We start from the raw sequence: 19301 nt of genomic DNA, 5'->3' as shown, positions 1-19301 counted from the left end.
CTTTAAAAGGGACACTAAACAGAACGGAGCAAAACTAAAACTGTGAGTCTCTAGCTCTACCTCTTAAGTTTAATGTCAATCCATTTTCCAAAAAGGGTGATGAAATTTAAGAAACTCTGTTAGCCACTCTTAAAATGTTTTTTCTTCCATATTGTTGAGTTATGTTACACTGCACCAGCATTGTATTTACCAGCTTCCTTATTTTTTTCCTCATTACTGACCGGGGTTTTTTTTGCTTTTGTAACCAGTTTTAACAATATTTCTATAAACTTACCTTCATTTGATGGTTATAAATATAACCTTTAGTGTACTGGTTTATTTAAAGGGGAAGAATATCCCTGGTGTGAACACAGTAATTTTGGTTAAAAAGCTACTTTACATTGATACGGGTATTTCTGTATGAGACAGGGAACACCGATATAGATCATGTTTATACAATGCATGTCAGGGAGCAGCAAAGGCCGCCCGCACCCTAAAGGTGGCTAGTCAGGAGCTGAGGGTGACCACAGTGTGGGCTGGGCAATGACCTCAGTGACCAGGCACAGCCCCACAGACATGATCTGGGCAAGCAGAGCAGGCGCACTGACAGCAACAGATCCTCACGACAGTCCAGTGGCCATCGGACAAAACCAAGGTAACAGGTCTAAGGTCAATCCAGGAAATCCAAACAGTAATTCAGGATCAGGACTGGGTACAGGTATATCTACATAACAGCTCAAGCCATGACTGAATGCTGAGGCCTGAGCTTACAGGATCCTGCAGCAGAGGGTGTGGGTGGAAGCCTGTGGTGGAAGTACCTCATCTCAAGTACTCAAATTAGTACTAGAAACACTCCTCCTCATCTACCCAAACATTTCTTTGACTTACTATAACTGCGAATAAATCTTCCAGGACTTTTTGCATAAATGTTTACCATAGTCTGTATTTATTACTTGAATGAGGATGGTATGATTTCCCCTACCCAGCCTCTCTGGGGAGCAAATGGTATATAAAAGTGTCTCAAATGGGATATTCCCTCTCTCTCCCTTCTTTCTAGCTGACTAGATTCTTCAGCCAAGCAGTTGGCTTCAACAGTGATTTGCAGTTTAGAGGTCTTTTTAAGCCAAATTTCTAATTTTTTTATTCCTCACTGCAGATCGCCTCCAACTCTAAAAAGTTAGATATTGTTAAATTACACTAGAAATTGTCCCAACCGTCCCGGAAACTTCCTGTAAAACATGTTTAAGAAAATTGTTGGGTACCTGTTTGATCCTGTTTGCCAACTCCAATAAGGCACAGCTCAAAATCTGTCTGACTGCAATTTTTGAGTCAACGTAAGCTTTGTTTTCAGCAGGCTGCATTTCATCTCTCCTTCACTTCTTTTTGAGAAGTCTCCAGTCCCCTTTATGACCTTATGTGGGCTTGTAATTCTTTCTAGCCATCCTTTATTGCCTTTTCAGCCGCTTTGGTTTCTGTGACCAACAGCGCAAAATGTTCTATCATAGCTCTGCAAGAGTACCAGCTCACAGCCCCCCTCTCTGCCTTTTTTTTCTTTGACTTCTGTAGTCCCTAGGCATCGGACACTTATTTCTGCCTGGGACGCCAGTCTGTTTCTTGCCACGCCGGGTACTGTCCCCGTGAGGATGGCTCACCTCTTTACAGGGCTTTCCAGGATGGACAGTCCTGGTCCTCATCTGGTCTGGATATCAGTCCCCAGTGGATTGCTACGGGCTCTGGATCACGCTTGTGGCGCGTTTTGGCCCTGTTCGGGGGGGTGCCTGACGACTCCGTTCCCACTGACAGGACGTGAGGCGCCGTGGCGGGCAGGGAGGCAGCCCTCCTCCACGACCGGCCGCTGGAGAGGAGTCTCCCACTCAGCCCCCTTCCTGGCGCTCCTGCTCGGTGGGACTCCTAGCCGCTTTTTAGCTGCTTTTTGGCCGCTTTTTGGCCGCTGAGCGCGGCGGGCGGCTGAGGAGCGCTGCCCGCTCCGCCGCCGGACTCCCGCCTGAGGCGCCCTGAGGGGAGCGCCGGCACCCGCCCGCCGCGGGGAGGGGGCAAGGCGGGACCTCTCTCTCTCTCTCTCTCGCGCGCGCGCAGCGTGCGTTGCCATGACAACGCAGCGGGGCGCGCGGCGGGCTCAACGGTGCCGGCCGGCCATTGGCCCCGCCCGCGCCACCGCCCCGGCGGCCCTGCCGCACTACAGCTCCCGGCAGCCTCCGCGCCGCGCCGTGACTCGGCTGGGGCGACGGCGGCGCTGGCCGGGATGGAGTGAGGGGGCGAGCGGCGGAGAGAGCGCAGCCCACCGAGCTCCGGCCCCTTCCCCCCTTTCTCTCTCTCGTTCTCTCTCTCTCTGGCCCGGGTCTATGCGGCCCCCCAGAGACCATGGGATCCAGGATCAAGTGAGTGCCCCCCGGAGCTCTCCAGCCCCCCCCCCCCCCCCCCTTGCAGGCCCTCAGGAAAGCGGGAGGGCTCTGGAGAGCGAGAAGGGGACTTCCCCGCCCTCCTTCCAGCTCCCTGTGAGGCCGCGCGGGAGAGACCCCGGCCGAGCCTGCAGGCCTCGGGGTAGGGCGAGAAAGAGGGGGAGAAAGGAGGGGGAAGAGTGCTTCCACCCCCCCCTGCGGCCAGCTGGCGGGCCGGGGAAGGGAGGAGGCGGCAGGGCAGAGGGCCCCGTGCCGTCAAACCCCGACTCAGCGGCAGGACCCCGGGGCGGGGCGCTCCCCCGTCCCCCCTGCCCTGAGGAGGGGAGGAGACCGCCGTTTCCCGCCCTCAGACCCAGCGCTGGTCTGTGGTCTACTCTCTTTCTCCCCGTCTTCTGGTCTCTGAGTGGTAGCGCGTAGGGCCAGGCCGTGAGGGCAGTTTGAATTTTATCGGTGCAGGCCTTAGGGAGGATCGGGGCTGCTGGAATGGGAACGTCTTCGTTGCCTGCACTGGTGATGTCTGTTCTGGGGGTGTGGTGGGGTCGAGAGGGTTCCAAGCCGCCTTGGCTAGGTTAGCGTGTGCTAAAGGAAAGATGGATAGTCTAGCTATGATACCTTGAAAGTGCATTAGCAAGGGGATTTGGGGGAAGGAGAAGAGTGGTGCAAGTGATTAATGTGTTGGGCCTGCAGCTCCATGCTCTCAATATATTTTTAATTTTCATAAAACTGGGAGTTGATTTATTGGTAAGTCCTGTTGGTATGTTTGGTATTGTCACATTAAAGATCTCAGTTCGTTTATATGCCATTCTAGGCAAATTCAGTTCCTCTGAGACAAGTAGAGGTGTAATAAAGCTATCACCGAGCAGGGAGTGCTGACATCTTTGTGCATGAAAGGTGTGATAGAGTGGAGAGATCCAGTTAGATTGTATTTTATTCAGCAGTTTCAGTAGCTGCTGCTGAGCAATTCCTTTTCCTTCTTGAACACAGTATTCTTCAAGATTACATAGGGCTTTAACTTTACACCTCTTTTGTTTAACTTGAATATGAGACTGGAGGAGACGTAGTTTGTAGTGTCCTTAGTGTGATGACACACCTTCATGTTCCCAAGCCCATAGGCTGGATAGACATAAGTATGTGTATATCCAGCCAGGTGTTTTAGGATAATGTAAGCAGGTAATTAGTGCTTGTAACGATAGCACTGAGGTGATTGGTTGGTTCCAGAAAGCCACCTTCCATGTTTGGGAGATACTGTGGCCATAATTTTTGCACTTTTTTGGCATATGGGTTCTCAACTGTTGCTACAAAAAATCAAAGTCTGAGAAACTAGTTAAACTCTTAGCTTACCTTCAAATACAGGTAGAACCCAAAATTGTTACTATTTTGACAGCAGAGCAGGATATATCTGTAACTTGCACCTTTGGATCTTGCAGTGGTCACCCTTGCTTGGATCACTTCAAGATCATGATCTGAAATGACTTCTTATGATAACCTTATCTTAAATCTATTAAAAGGCCGATGCTCATTTACAATGTAGTTTCTTTTGTGTACATACTGAATCCACAAGCTGTGTTTACCATCTTCGGGTTTTTCATTGCTAATTTTACCTTTGCGTACACTTTGCTGAATGTGAATGTAATCACTTGGATGAGATGCTTCAACTGGAAACCTCACTGGTATCAGTGAGGAGATGTAGCAGTTAGAAGTGTGTATTACAGCCAATGGACTTTAGGACTTCTTCTGTGCAGTCTTTCAGTGTGAACGTGTCTTTCAAGTTTACAGACAAAGCCCATGTCTTTCTCTGTCACCAGGAAATCACAGGTGATAACCCCATATGAGCATTACTTTTCATTCCTCTTGGACTTGGTAAGAAAGCATTTTGTCCATTGTGTGATTGAGCAACTTTGCCTTGAGCAACAATTAATAAATTGCTTTTTTCCACTTTAGACAGAACACTGTGCCCAAGTAGAATAAGGACAAAATTTCAAAACGATCCTGAAATATATAAAGAATGAGAGAGCCTATCTGAGTAAGAGGTTTTTCTGATCTGCTCTTCTGAGCTGGATGTTTAATCCAGCAAAGATTTTCAAGTTGATAAGTAGGTCCCTTATTGGGGCAGGTGGGAGCGTGAATGAGAAAACTATTTTATAATTGGGTATACTGAGGCCTACCTCCTTTATTGATGTCACCAATATGTGTTGGAGCCCTAGCAAATATCCAGTAGTTGGATCTCTTGCTTCTTGCTATAGATTGATAATTATGAGGGATATTAAACTCCTTGACACATAGTCACTTGCACACACTGTGATATACTCTGCATGAAACCTGGACATATGTGTCAGGTATTTTTGATGGATGTATAGTAATGAGTCATTTGAGTGAAAGACTGCTTAGAGAAGGTTACCAATAGCTGCATCAGACTGAAGTGAAAGAAAACATGAAGTTGCCAACAATCCTGCAAGCTTTTGGCTTGTGTATAGCAGCAGGTGGAAAAAAAGGCAAATTGAGTATTGGGTTACACTCTTGGGTTAAACTTCATGTTGGAGCATGTCATGTGGTACATGCAAGGCACTGTGTGCCAGCGAGGTAATGTAAAATAGGAATCTAGTTAACCTGGCTGCTGTTGCTTCTTGCTAGCCTTCAGTACTCAAGACATTACAAGAGAGAAAGAATTTTTTTTTTTTTTTTTTTTTTTTAACTAATGTGTCAATATCAATCTGTTAGCAGAATTGCATTGTGCCATAAAAAAACTTGGCACGTTCCTTTCCAGAGGTGGTTGTATTTCAGTGATGACGGAAGAGATCCCTAATATTAATCTGGGAATGCTTTCTGATATTTAACATAAAGTTTGCTATATACTGAAATGTAATATTATCTACCTAGGGAATACCAGGCAGAAAAAGTTAAATACATGGAAATTAATCAGGGTTTGAGCTGCAATTTCTGAATTGAATTAGCAATTACAGATTTCTGCCAATAATTTTATTCTGCAAGAGTTGAGCAACTAAGTCTTGTTACAAGACAACTAATTATCAGTGTCAGGCTCCTCTCTTATGCCTCAATTTTTAAGTGCAATGATACTTTCTGTCATAAGTGCTAGTACATCTTCCTATGTGTAGAAAGAATTGCTCCTGACAAAATTGAAATGGCCTTTAGATATGTAAGGTATGTACTTCCATACATACAGCTTTGGAGAAGGACTTTATTTAATTATATTCTGCATGAATCTCTTGCAGCTTGGTAAAAAATAATTTTGGTTGTAAAAGGTACATAAATACCTTATTTTAAATATTATATTATTTCAGTGTAAAATTGAATTTCTTAGGGATTGCTTTGATACTAAAGCTATTTCTATTTCTACATCAGAGAGATTTGAAGTAATTCATACAACTAGCATTTATCATAAAAGCATTCTTTTCTCATAGAGCTCCTTCCTAAACTTATATTTCCAAAAAAATACTGCATTTCCTTCTGAAATCATCCAGTTACCAAATAAATGGGGTACTATGTATTTTTGTACGTACATGTTCTATGTATTCTCTTTATTGCATCTGTATGTTCACTTAATAACTGGCCATGGGTCTTTAAGTAATTATTGGGAGGAAAGAAAACTTTGTGTGTGTGTGTATATTTAAGGTTATAATGCTGTGGATGATTACAGTGGGTTGAGGTTTCAATACAATGCACAGGTGGCATTAGATGTCTGCAGGGTAGTTTAATAGTCATTAAAATGGACTGCAAAATATACATATTATGATGCATGTTTATGCTGTATTTGCAAACTGTGTGAAATCTCATAGTGACTTGTTTCCTTAATTCCACTGAAAAGTTATAAAATATTCAGAATTCAACAATGACTTCATTCTCATACTGAGGTGTTAGCTTGTTGAATGCAGCCTTTAATACTAAGTTTCTGACTTGGCAAAGCTACTTTAATTTCACTGTTCCTAGAAATAAGTGGACATTTGTCATGGAATATTAAAATACAAAATGTGATGTCTTTTTGTCTGAAAGTTTTGGTATGTAGTATGTGCTCTTGCCAGCTGTGTTATACAGTGTTTTCACTGAAGCATTTGAACACAGACTCTATAACATAATACTAAAAAGGTGTTTGTTATTTTACCCATTAGCTGTAAAAATATTATAAAATTTATAAACTTTTAATTAAGGAAATGGTGCTAAAAATAAAGACACAAACAAGGAGGGTAAGATAAGGCTGCACAGCAATATATGTGAAAGGAAAAATATGTTTCTGGTGTTATGTGAATATCATTTCATCCTCATCCTATACTGTGATTGTAGGAATGTAGCTAAAACCCTCAATATTTGAAGCAGACTATATGCAACAACTCTTAAGTAGCATAGAGAGATTATGCAAGTTTGTTTTATACTGCAAAATAATAGTTGATTTGTTGATTTTAGATTTCTCATTACTTATGAATGTAGTTTTCTGAAAAATGGCTACTTAAGACAAATCAGTTGGGAACTGGTGGCAAATTAAATTAACGTTAATTGAATAGTGAACCATATTGTTGCTCCTGCGAGGTGTTCTGTGAAACTGTAGAGAGTGATCCTATGCTACTGAAACCAACGGTAGCTTTTCTGTTGATTTAAATAGGTGTGGGGTTTGGCTTAGAGCCACTTGAGTTACACTAAATGGGCCTGTGGCATGGTTAGGAATGTTTTGTTTAATCCCTTTTGGTGTTAAAGTAGGATTAAAAATAATAGCAATTCTCTGAAGAGTAGGCTGAACTGCTTGACATGTTTATATATTTGGTCTGAGATGCTGGGTAAGATGAGTTTCATTTTTTAAATTATTATTCAGGTAGGAACTCTAGCATATATATATAGATATGGTTTTTATCATTATTTTAATCCTTAGCTGTAAGGGAGCTAACAAAATGCCCAAGTTAATTATACCTCAATTTTCTAATGTTAGATAGTTTACATTAACACACAGGAGACAATATTATCACTATACAAGCAGCCATAAATTTAGAGCAGTAATTATGCAATTTTGATTCTTGGTTTTAACCAGAAGTTTAGTTACTTATTGCAGTAACTAAACAGTTACAGTCTAATGTGTCATTCTCTTTAATCTCATAAAAATTTTTCAAGTAGCTAAAATTGTTAGAGTCAGGAATTTAACTCAAAATATGCTTTCTTATACAATCACCTGCTGCCTTTACATGCTCCTTATGAAATGTAATTCCAGAGCTACACTTATGGAGTTAGTAAGAACTGAAAATGTACACTAATTTTTTTTTTTTTTCCTTAAGTCATATATCATTAACTTTTTACTTTTATTACTGGTATATTTATAACTCTGGAGCAGAATGAGTCTCTTTCCTCAAGCTTCATTTACATTTTGTAGCTGAATTTGGTGTCATTTTTTACTGTTGCACCTATTTCCTTATTTTGCATGCATCTGGTGGCTTTCTGGGTTTAGGATTCTGGAGTCTGATGAGGTGAAACCTTGTGCATTTGTAATATTCTTCACATGGCCTTTTTTTGACGAAGAGGTAGAAATATTTTGACAGGTAGTGAAGAGGGGAACTGTCTTCATCCTAAATACAGCCTCTTAAGTTTTCCAATAATGTATGCATAAAATGACTTTGCATCCTCTTGACTGCAGCTTTTTTTTTTTTCTTTTTTCCTGAGTAAATACATGTCATGAAGTTGAACTCAAGGGTCAGAGTAGTGAAAATGTGAATCTGGGTTGTTTGGCCCATGTTGGACAACGTGACTCTGTTTTCAGTTTGGTGAAGAGAAAAGAGTATTCAGGATTACTTTTTTTTCCTGAAAAAAATCCCTGTATTTAGCATGTAGGTGACTGACTTGGTCATTTGAAAGTAAAGGTGAGATAAAAAGAACTTGCTTTTGCAAGTTGCACACATAATCAAAATTACTATTGTGGCCAAGAACTGAAAGAACTCGTTTCTCTCTCTGAGTAGCATTCTGAAAAGTGATTTAAAAGGCATGGTTTTCTTTTTCTGAAGAAGTTCTGAATGATAGGCCTGGGATATTTTAGTATCTAGAAATGCAGACTAGTCACAACAATTGAATTGACTTAAAGGTTCTGTGTGCTTGATTTCTATTGTTTTGATTCTTTTTTTCTCTGTAGAAGTTTGTTAGACACCCTGTTCATACTGACTCATCTGAGCTTCAGTTATATCTTCTTACATACTAGTAAGGCAGAAAGATCTGATGTGAAATCATCACAGACTATAAAACAAGAAATCTAGTTTATCAAGTTGTCATTGTAACATATGCATTCTTAGAACCCTTTTTGACTGAGTAATTGAAAGCATACTTGAAAAAAATTCTCAATATGCTAAATACCTTTTTTTTTTTTTTCTTTTTCCTTTTTTCCCCTCCTTTCAGACAAAATCCGGAAACTACCTTTGAAGTGTATGCAGAAGTAACCTATTCAGGAATCAGTTGCATTGGGAAAGGTACTGTTTTGCACTGTAATTCTAGTTTTCATTAGCTAAAACTATTCTTAAGAACCATGTACTGTGAGATAATGTAGTATATTCAATATTATGCGGTTCTAGCTTTTAAAGATATTTTAATCACTGGTTCTGTGCAGTCTTTTACAGTTAGGACTAATAATGAGAAATTCTTGCCTCTGTCCCTGATTGTGGGCAATTTTCTGATTTCTTTGACTGTTTTGCCTCTTTTTAAAATAGAAATAACTCTTCGTTAGGTTGAAAAACTAAATGCATTTTCAGATTTGTATCTGCTGCTCATATAAGGAATGGGTAGTTTTAAAACAAAAAATACTCTAAAACTTCTTGTGTGGAATTTATTTTTACTTCCTCTTTCTTACTTGTCTACAGAAGTATTTTTACCTGTTCCCATAATTCTTCCTTTGATCAAATTATTTTATCTAGAAATAAGGCAGGAAAGCAGTTTATGATTTGGTTAACTATTTTTACCAAACATTGTTATCAAGCCATAATTATAGAAGTGTTTTTCTATAATATTATTTGACAAGTATTCCTATGTTTATGCTAGAGAAATCCCGTAACTGCTGAAATCAACATGTAAGTATGTTTGTGAAATTTTGATTGTACTTTTTCTAAACCTGATGAACTTGATCAAATAAGCAGGAAAAGCAAAGGTTGAAATTCGTAAGCCCAGAATTTAGTTCAAGATATTGTTGTATGAGATCAGTCTCTAGAATGTTACAAAAAGGAGGGATGTCAGAATTAAATAATTATGATTAGTCAACATATACTGAACTAATATCCCTTTTATCTTTTATGAAATGATCATGTGTGTACTGTATATATGGTATAATGAACCAATAGAAAGGATTTTTATATTTTATTGACTGGAAAGCCACTTATCTCCTTTTATATCTGTATTTGTTTGTTACAATCAGCAAAAGTCAAATAGCTGCAACTCTTTACTGCCAAAGCCTCCATAGGAGTTGTAACTGGAATACAGTTTTGGCTTGTCCTACTGCTATATGCCATCACGACTATTTGATGTAACTGCAGGAGCCCTTTTAATAACTAGTCTTTGTTTCTGCACATCTGACCTGGATTCTAATGCCAGAAAATCTGAACAAATTTGACCATAAACATTACATTGTACAGTACTAGTGTCTGGGTATAATCTTCTCTTTGAAGTTTGTTTGCATCCCCCTGGAGGGATTAATTCCCTGCTGTGGGAAGGTGGGTTAAAAAGCACGGAAACTACTTTACAGGTTTTTAATTGGAGAATTTAGTATACATTTTGTTCTATAAAGCAACTGATTCTGTGGGAGTTTCACTTAGTTGTGTTTTTAGGTTTCTTGTATGCACTTGTAGGTGCAAAATCTTCAGAAATAATTTTTAGTCAGTAAAGAAATTGTTCTAATTGTTTTTACAACTCATATATTCTGCAGTTATTAATTCTCTCTGAATAATCTTATTTTAAAAGATTTTTCCCAACAATTTTTTTTTTTTTATATTTAAGAGGTGCCCTTTATTCTCAGAAGTCTTAGATTTGTGTATCCCCAAATATTCTGTCCTTTTGCTCTAAATGAAGGTGGTGGTTTGGTTCTCTGCAGCATCAATTGTATTTAACAGCTATGCTGTATCCCAGGCAAATCACTATTCTAGAAATATAGACCTAGAGACCTCCATGTAGTCTTCTCTACTTCTTGGCTAGCTGTTCTATGCCAGAAGACCAAGAATATATATCAACTTATCTTTTTTGCGGTCAGGGAGTGTATGTTAAATGGCAAGGAGCAGTTACTGTTAAGAAAAGCAAAATGTATAAAAGGTGTGTAAGGAGCAAATTATCAGACATGTTCAAAAAGCTATTTCTTCCTGCGTCATGGATCCCAAAATTAACCAAGACAACTGTTCTTGAAGTTAGTGCTATTGATCACTTAAAATGTTCTTAATTCTTATATCACTCTTCTGACATGGTCTTGTGGAGAATGAATTGCTCCAAAGCTGTAACAGTCCCACTGTGGGAGACTGGCTTGTGGGATGGTAAAACAAGCCTTTATTTTGTTTTATTCAAAAGTGTGTATAGCGAAGGATGTTTTCCGTGTGACTGTTAAATATCAGCTGCAATTAAAAGCTTTACTATATGGGAGTTACTGACTTGTGTTATTAACTACTGACAGACAATTGTACATTCAAGTAGCTTTATTGCTCATGTAATTGTTAACAATCTTGCATTAAATATTTATTTGGTTAATAACTTTTGAAATGAATGAAAGCAGCGTTATCCATTGACTGTCATATAGAAGGCTCCCTCTTAATTATCAAGAGAGTTGACTGCAGAAGGAAAAAATACGTTCTAGGCTCCAAGAAAGACTTTAATAAACTGGAACATTTTCAATGGAGGGCCACCAAGTTGGTGTGTGAGCTAAAGCACTTGCACTGTGAGGAGAGGTTGAGAGTGCTGGGCTTGTTCAGCCTGGAGAAGACTTCAGGGAACTTGAATAGCAGCCTTCCCTACCTATGAGGACTTCATCAAGATGAGATATCCAGGCTCTTCACGGAGGTGCATGGCAGGAGGACAAGAGGCAGTGACATAGACTGAATCAAGAGGCGTTCTAACAATGTTGGGAATGTGTTCGCTGTAAGGACAGTCAAGTATTGGGCCAGGTCACTGAGAGAGGTTGTACCATCTCCATCTTTGGAGGTTTTCAAGACCCGACTGGATTACAGCCTGAACAACCCAATCTGATCTCACACCTGGTCCTTCTTTGAGCAGGAGGTTGGACCAGAGACCTCCTGAGGTCCCTTCCAGCCTGAATTATCCTATGATCCTAAGATTTGATTCCTAGAAATATAAGCTTCGTGAACATCTGGAAGATGTTTTGTACTCTTAATAAGGTATGAAGAGAAAACTTCATTGAAACCAAAGAAGTTGAAAAAGCAAACATTGTTTTATTCCAATCTAGGCAGAACTCTGCCAAACCACAGTGAAATGTGTGAACTGAGAAAGGAAATGATCACTGGATCAGCTCAGCTGCGGTCTGTCTGTCCTTTCCCTTCTAGATTGTTTAGAAATAATGATCATCTGTGCTCAGCATTGGTGATTTGTATATTTTTGGCACATGAAGTCTTTGGTACGTTATACAATTCCAGCATTCAGTTGTATTTAAAAGCTGTGGTTTTGCTATTCTTTATGTTCATAGCTCTTATTTGGGGACTTGCAGATTTTTCTTACTGGGTCACTTTATGTGAATGTGTTATCTTTGTTTTGAGAACTGTGAAGCAAGATAGCTGCAACTGTGACTAACATCATTAAGATGAATATTTGTTATTAAGAAGATACTTCCTTAAGAGAAGACAATTACCAAACCAGTTTTTTGCCTTATGACTGTGATTTCTGTGGAAGCTGGGAATTCCCCTTAGCTAATTGAATCTAAGTTAGTGGGTGTGGGTGTGTGGTGGTGTTTGGGTTTTTTTGTTTGTTTGGTTTTTTTTTTTTAAGAACATTTGACTTCCTAAAATGGAATGAAAATACAAAAAGCTTTTATCTTAACTTTGTTCCCACTCTTTTTTTTTTTTTTTTTAATTTGGCCTGTCTGGAATTCAGAATTTTTTCACTTAATACTTCAATGATGCATTCATTCATGTTCTACTTTTTAGTTTCATTGAATAGCACTGTTGTCTTCTCACCAAAAGTCTACGGCAACAAAATAGAATGGGAAGAATGGAGTCTGCATCTTTACAATGACAGTACATGGAAAATACCTAGGGAGAAATCTGTGTTGTATGTGTCAAGTAGAAGTATGTCAGGCATAGGAACTTTGCAAGTCTAGTGCTTTGCACCAACTCCCACACACTTACTTTGAGGAAGAGAGGAGAAAATAGTCATGGTTTTATTTAAAAAATGGAATCTTGTTAGAGGGAAAATATTGACTAAAACTTATACTGTTGACACTTTGATTCTTTCCTTTGTACTATCAGGTAAGTACTGGGTAATGACTGTGACTCAGAGGAAAAGGTGCAGTTTGAAGGCCGATACAGAAGCCTGGCTAATAGGCTGACTTAGGTTCATTAGTCTTAACCAGGTGCCTTTTGTGCAGTGGTGTAATTGGGATGGAGCAGGATGCTGATACTGGACAGATGGGCACAACAAAGTCAATTCTTTGACAAGTATGGCTGGTAACTTTGGCTTTCAACCATTCCAGGTGAATAGAGAGGTTGTTAGGACTTAAAAAAAATTGATTACTAAGACAAATTCCAATTCACATATAAGGCTTTAATATTCTGTAGCCTATGTGTGGGGTTTGTGTCTTTGCCTTTATGCATTTTAGTGCTGTGTAGTTCTGACAGTAGGAGAATTTCTAACTTTCCTTATCACTTAGATATAAGGAAGGTGTCTGCCTTGCTAAATCCAGGTGTATTGCTTTTAAAAAGCCCACAACCAAACAAAAAGTTTTTGGATTTATCATCATTTTAGAGGTTTCACTGATACGAGTTAACCTTGCTTCAGGAAATAAATAAAATAGAGCCTTGAAAATCATAGATAGAGGGGAATAATAATACAGCTTATTGCCCAGCAGATACCAGTAATATATTCTGGACATCATCTATAATTGCATTAGTTTTGCCTTTCTGCTGTGATACTTAAGTATGACTTGGGAGAAATGAGTAGATGTATGTTTTAGTTGACACCAAAATAATTATTATAGCACGTCTAACACTACATGCAAGGTTTAAGGTCTACCATTGTTTTGTTAGCATACTACTTTATGTAATGTTTTACTGTTCACTGTAGTTTAAGAAAATGTTTAAAACCAAACTTTTTTTCCCGTGCTTTTCATACTCAATACCAAAATCTTTGCAGCAGAGGTTGTCTGTGCTGTTTATCACTGATGTAGCTGGTGCTTCTCAAATTCACGAAGCTAAAAGGGTACCCATTTATATCTTACCTGGAAATGCTAAGTTCTCTGGTGTTAGGGCAGTGCGTGTTGCATAAAACAGCACATTCCTAAGCAAATGTTGGACATTCTAAACTGAAGCTACAAATTACAGTTTTAACTTATTTTAATAAGTTTTGATGGTAAGTCTGTGTCTTTGGTGCATGATCTTGTCTCAGTCATTGGAATTGTTATAGGCAGTAGATAATTTGAGAGCAAAATAGATGCTTTGACTATTTTACTGGATTTCTTTTCCCATTTTTAAACTTCATGTAAAGGAAGGGAAAATGCATTTTATGAGATTGTGAAGTCCTTCTGATGGAGGGCTTGCATATTTGTCATGGCATCTCATAATAGTAAAACTTCACAGAAACTGAGGTAGTAGATTACAAAGAACTTGTATTGTTTCTTTTACAAATTATAACTGCTTCAGTTAGCTTAAGCACTTCTAGAAATTTGGTTCTATACTATTGACATATTGTATGCTTGCAAGTAAAGTGCAGTGGTACTGCATTTCCTTTTTTTTTTTTTTTTTAAACCTCAGCTGAATGGAGGTTTTTTGAGATGCGGAAGTAGAAAGAGTCTAGTAGCAATTTTAGTTTAAATACCTATAGAGAGAAAATGAAAGCATACTAACTACTTAACAAATCTTTCTTTTAACTTTCAAAGCACTTCATGATCTTAAAACTGCTGCAGATCATTCATCAGAAATATGATGTGACAAATTTAAGGATCTTCCTGGACCTCAGCCAAAGATCCTCTCCTGTTAGATGGGGCTGTGAGGAGAATTGTAGTCTAACTGTCAAACTGTTCATGTAGAAAAAGAGAATTTGTTAGTCTAAAGTAACCGATCAAAATAGTCTCTAAAGTATGAACATTTGAAAGTAAATGCTCACAAGAGTAAGAACCCCCCCCCCACACCCCTCTCTGGGAGGACGTAGCATGCTTTTGTATGGGGTTTTTGTGTTCTCACCAAAGCAGACATTATAAAAGTATGTCAAATCTGTAGCTTTACCATGTAGTGTGCCAAAAGGCCTTTCTCTCCAAGGACCTCATCTTTCATCTTTTTTTGAGTGTAGCATAAATTCTTGCTGTGTGTTCAAGGAAAAAGCTAAAATGGTTTAGTACAGCTAAAGGATTTCTTTCTTTTTAAAAAAAAAAAAAAACACAAAAAAACCCCATGGTAAGTTAGAAGCCTAAATGTGATAGCACGGACAAAGTGTAAGTGTTAGAGTTTAACAAATGTTCACTGGATTAGTAAAGGAAATGTAGTTTATACTACTTCTTTTATGACAGAATTTAAAAAGTCTTCTGTAAGACTCGCCATGTGCTTCTTTCTTTTCTTGAAAACATACCACTAAGTTGAAAAGGGAGATGAATCTTAGAAGGAAACTATTAACTCTGAGGTAGTTTATCATTGTTTGAGAGAAAGGATGAAATTTGCATTTGAATTGGCTCTGAGAGTAGCATGTACTACTAATCTTGTTCCTACTAGAAGCTTGTGAGTAGTTTAAGTACTTCCTTCTTTACTTTTCATGTTCTACCCTTGTGTTGTAATAGCTCTTTCCCTCCTGCCCTCCCTCCCTCCCTTCCCCCCTTCCCAGTAGATCACAAATGTTATAACAAACTAATCGAAGTCCTTAACTCTACTGGGAGAAGTCATGATGTGCTTGGGCCCTAAAATTATTCTACAGTTGTCACTATGGTTTCCATGATAGGGCTTTCACAGGTAGAGAGAACTAGCAGGTTTCTCTCTGCAAAATAGACATACTACTACTCCTTATAATTACCTTTTTGTCATATGTTGTAATTTTAGATAATAAAGCAGTACCTCCCACATAGATGAAATATTTTCTTGATCATAAGCAAAGTTGGAGTAGGGTTAAGTTAGAGTTGGTCATTCAAAAGTTTATAAACTTCACCAGTCCACCTCTCAGAGCAACCTTTATTTTTTTTAAGGTGAAAACATTTTGTTCGTTGAAGTCTGCCTGTTCTGTATTGAGAAGTAGATAAGATACTGAAGGTTTAGGAATAACAATAGTGCAAAATTCAGGCCTCTTACCATTAAATAAGGGCTTTCTGTTGAACACTGTGCTGTAATTCAGGTATCACAAGTTTTCGTATCCCATCTTTACAGCATTATGTTAGTACACTTAACTTCCTAAAGCAGGATTGGAAAGGTAACCAAATCCAAGTAGGTAGGTAGTATTTGGGAATTCTAATTCTGCTAAGCTGCTGCTTTGTTTTTCTGTTTCCATTTGATTGCTTTTCTTCCAAGTACAAACAAGGTGGAAGATTTTCACAAAGAACTTACTAGGTCTGCAGTGTCCAGATCAAATAATTAGCACTGTCAACTGTTTAATTTGAAGACAGTTCATAGTTTTGCTTTTACAGTATGAATGAAATATATAACTCAATTTGAAGAGAAACTCAGTTTATGAAAAAATACTAGAATCTGCCATATTGCAAGTCGTCATAACTTTTATCTAACACATTTTTTAGGTGTGTTCCTAGCTGATGATACTGGATTTAATAAAACCCCAAAATGTTAATATCAAGCATAACTGAATGTTCTTCCATTTCTGTAAGTTATTTTGTGGGAAGAGATCTGTTTGTCCTTTTTGCTTCATGCTTTAACTACTTCTGTTTACAGTCTTTTCTATTTCACAAGTATTTACTAGTCTGCACTATACTGCTGCTGCTGGCACTGTTTAACTAGACAGAAAAATTCAGCACAGAAAGTCTCACTCACAAGACTTTAAACTCTTTTGTTGATTTATATTTTTTTTAAAGGAGCTTGACATCTTCATCAAGTTCACAGTGGGCCTGCTTTGTTTGCTTTCTCTTGAATGCTTGATAAGATTTTTCTTCTATTGTTTTGTGCAGCAAGGACAGAACTTGCCATGGCTGAGGTGGTTTTTTTGTAAATCCACAATATGGTCATTGTCTGCTGCTGAATAATTGTGACTGCTTTTTGTACAACCAGAACTAAGGCTTTGGCTGTGAACAGATTCCTTCTTAGCGTGAAAAGAGACTAATCCATGTAAATACAGCCCCAAAATAAAGCTTTACAGAAAAAGGGAAAGGCTGCTAAGCAGGAGGGCAGAGGTCAGCAATTTAACCTTTAACCTAACAAATAAGAAGCATGAAAGTTCCCGAATTGGTTTACAAAGGCAAGCTCCTGTGATCTGTCAGTTTTTCTTTTCATGATAGAGTTGGGTGAGAAAACTGACTGACAGCTAGTGCCTTTTTAACTGCAGGTTGAAATTAACTGCTAAACTGAAACTTTTTTAGGGAGGGTTTTTTAGTGATTTTAACAAATTATTTTCATTCACTAGCTGTACTTACAGTTCTCCTTGAATTTATAGAGGAGTTTGAGTGGTTGTTCTTTTTAAAGAGTATTTGAGAGACTCAATCTAGATACCAAATACTACTGAAACATTTAATATTTCGGCATTTGAAGCATTTAATGAAGCAGTTTGATGAAGCACTTGTTGCAATTAATTTTCTGTTAATGTGCTTCTTTAGAGTAGGGCTGTTATTCCAATAATGGCAAAGAGATTGTACTTTGAATAGAGTCAAAAAGTTGTTGTTAAAGGGGTTGTGTGTGTGTGACTTTATTTAAGGGAGTAATTTTAACTTAGTCACAAAAATTTCCAAGGTGGTTTTTGTTTGTCCTTATTTAATCACAACAGGTAATCTCATTAATGAGTGTTAACTTTTGCTTAAAGCTTAATGCATCTGCAATCAGCTGTTAATCTAGATATAGACATTTCTGTAAAGAACTTTTAATTAGAGTGTTATTCAGATGAAAAAGAAACAAAGTAGTAATGACTTTAGAATAGACTCCCTGTAGATTAAGAATAGCGATTTTGGTTTTTCTGCCTAATGTTGTAAGCACCGTCCCAGAAGTGACTGACACTTGGTCTGTCAACGGTTATGCTGGTGCTTCCTATGAGTGTTTTCAATAGAAATACCGGAGTTTAGAAATTGTGTCTATGTTTAGTCTGTTGACATGTATGTCGGTAATTCTACCCAGAGCGTTTAACATGCCAGCAAAGCAAATTTGGTAAAGCAAAAGGTGGACTAGATCTATTTTTATTACTTGTTCTTTTTGTTATAGGTAGTTCCTTGCAAGAACAGAGCATAAACTCTAATTCAAAAAGAGGCCTATCAGAGTGCCCGAGGCAGTATTGGTCTGCTTCTCTTTGGTGTGATATTTTTTTGTCATGAACAAAAAGACACATTGTCAGGTTTTCTTGTAGCTTTTGTTAGTTTTGTTTTGGTGGTTTTTTGTTGGTTTTTTTTTTTTTTAAGATTGAGATGATTTGAGGTTAAATTATTAACAAATAAGTGTAAAATTAATTCAAGTCTACTGTTTTAATTCAGCAATTGTAAAAAACTGAAACCAAACTAAAACAAATCTCAAACCCCACCTTTTGTGCTACCAGAGACAAGGCTGATCCTGCAGTATTCTACATGAAATGCTGTAGCATGCTGATTCACAGTGAAGGGTCAGTGTGTGGTACACTTGCCTGTAGCAGTGTTTGTGAATAACAATGATAAGACACATTTTAATCAAAAACAATGTATTATGTTCTGTTAATATCCTAACATTATCTGTGAACAAGGTGTATCACCTGCTCTCCACTGGATTCTATCATTGGAGAGGGGAGAAGGAATGCTAAGGGAATGCTGCTGAATCCTGACTGATGAGTAAGGAGTTTTTTGGCCCTGCTGGGGCTACCAAGTTTTGATAAACCATTTGTCAAAATCCCAGATGCTGACAGATTATTTGCTCTTGGGAAGATGATTTTTATATCTTTTTTTTAGATGGTAACAGCTTTTGATATACTTTTTAATAGGACTTATTTCATCTTTAGTTCCTTTGAAGAGTGATTATGTTGAAACTACATAGTTATGAATATAAATAATGGTAACATTACCTTTTTTTTTAATTGATTCTTACATCATTTTCTCTTAAGTAAATAATTACTCTTCATTTACGTCTAGTTGACCTATAAGATAATTTTGAGATCCTTGAGATCTTCTGTTCCAAATATGCTAAAACCAGATCATAACTCTGTGGAAAAACACCTATTAAAAAAATTAATGCAGACTGAAATAAAATGCTAAAATGTGAAGACAAAATAGCTGATTAAGTGTCACAGTATAGGTAGACAGTAGAATTGGGCTTCTGACTTTTCATATTGGTAAGCTTCATATTTGACTTAATGTTATTTAAATCATGTGCTTTATCTTTTTGGGAATATGACGCTAGGACAGTGAAGCAAGTAGGGAAAGATACCAGGATATGAGAAACAGCTCAGTCAGAACGGAAATTAGATTATTCTGTCTCTTCAATAGTCACTTGAAGAGATGGTAGAAGAGAACTGGCCTGTGGTGAAGGCAGGATCAAACTCTAATAAAATATGGCAGAGTAAAAAAAAACAAACCCACAAACAACAAAGCAACCAAAAACCAACCACCTCCCCCCAAACCAAACCAAAACACAAACCCCC

General features: G+C 38.2%; 1 protein-coding gene across 8 annotated transcripts in view; it reads left to right on the top strand.

Moving 5' to 3' along the window:
- Window positions 1–2201: 2201 nt before the first annotated feature.
- The window catches only part of DENND1A (DENN domain containing 1A), a 215670-nt gene continuing 198570 nt past the window's right edge, over window positions 2202–19301 (top strand). For all 8 annotated transcript variants that reach the window (XM_030001059.2, XM_030001058.2, XM_030001055.2 and 5 more), the window contains exons 1-2: window positions 2202–2378; window positions 8778–8848. Coding sequence is in view for 7 of the 8 variants with exons in the window: in XM_030001058.2 (XP_029856918.1) it covers window positions 2362–2378; window positions 8778–8848 (88 nt within the window). In the remaining variant the exon portion in view is untranslated. The remainder of the gene's footprint in view (window positions 2379–8777; window positions 8849–19301) is intronic.

Source organism: Aquila chrysaetos, chromosome 24 (genome assembly GCF_900496995.4).
Source record: "Aquila chrysaetos chrysaetos chromosome 24, bAquChr1.4, whole genome shotgun sequence".
Taxonomy (NCBI): domain Eukaryota; kingdom Metazoa; phylum Chordata; class Aves; order Accipitriformes; family Accipitridae; genus Aquila; species Aquila chrysaetos.
This window is presented reverse-complemented; position numbering and strand designations above follow the sequence as displayed.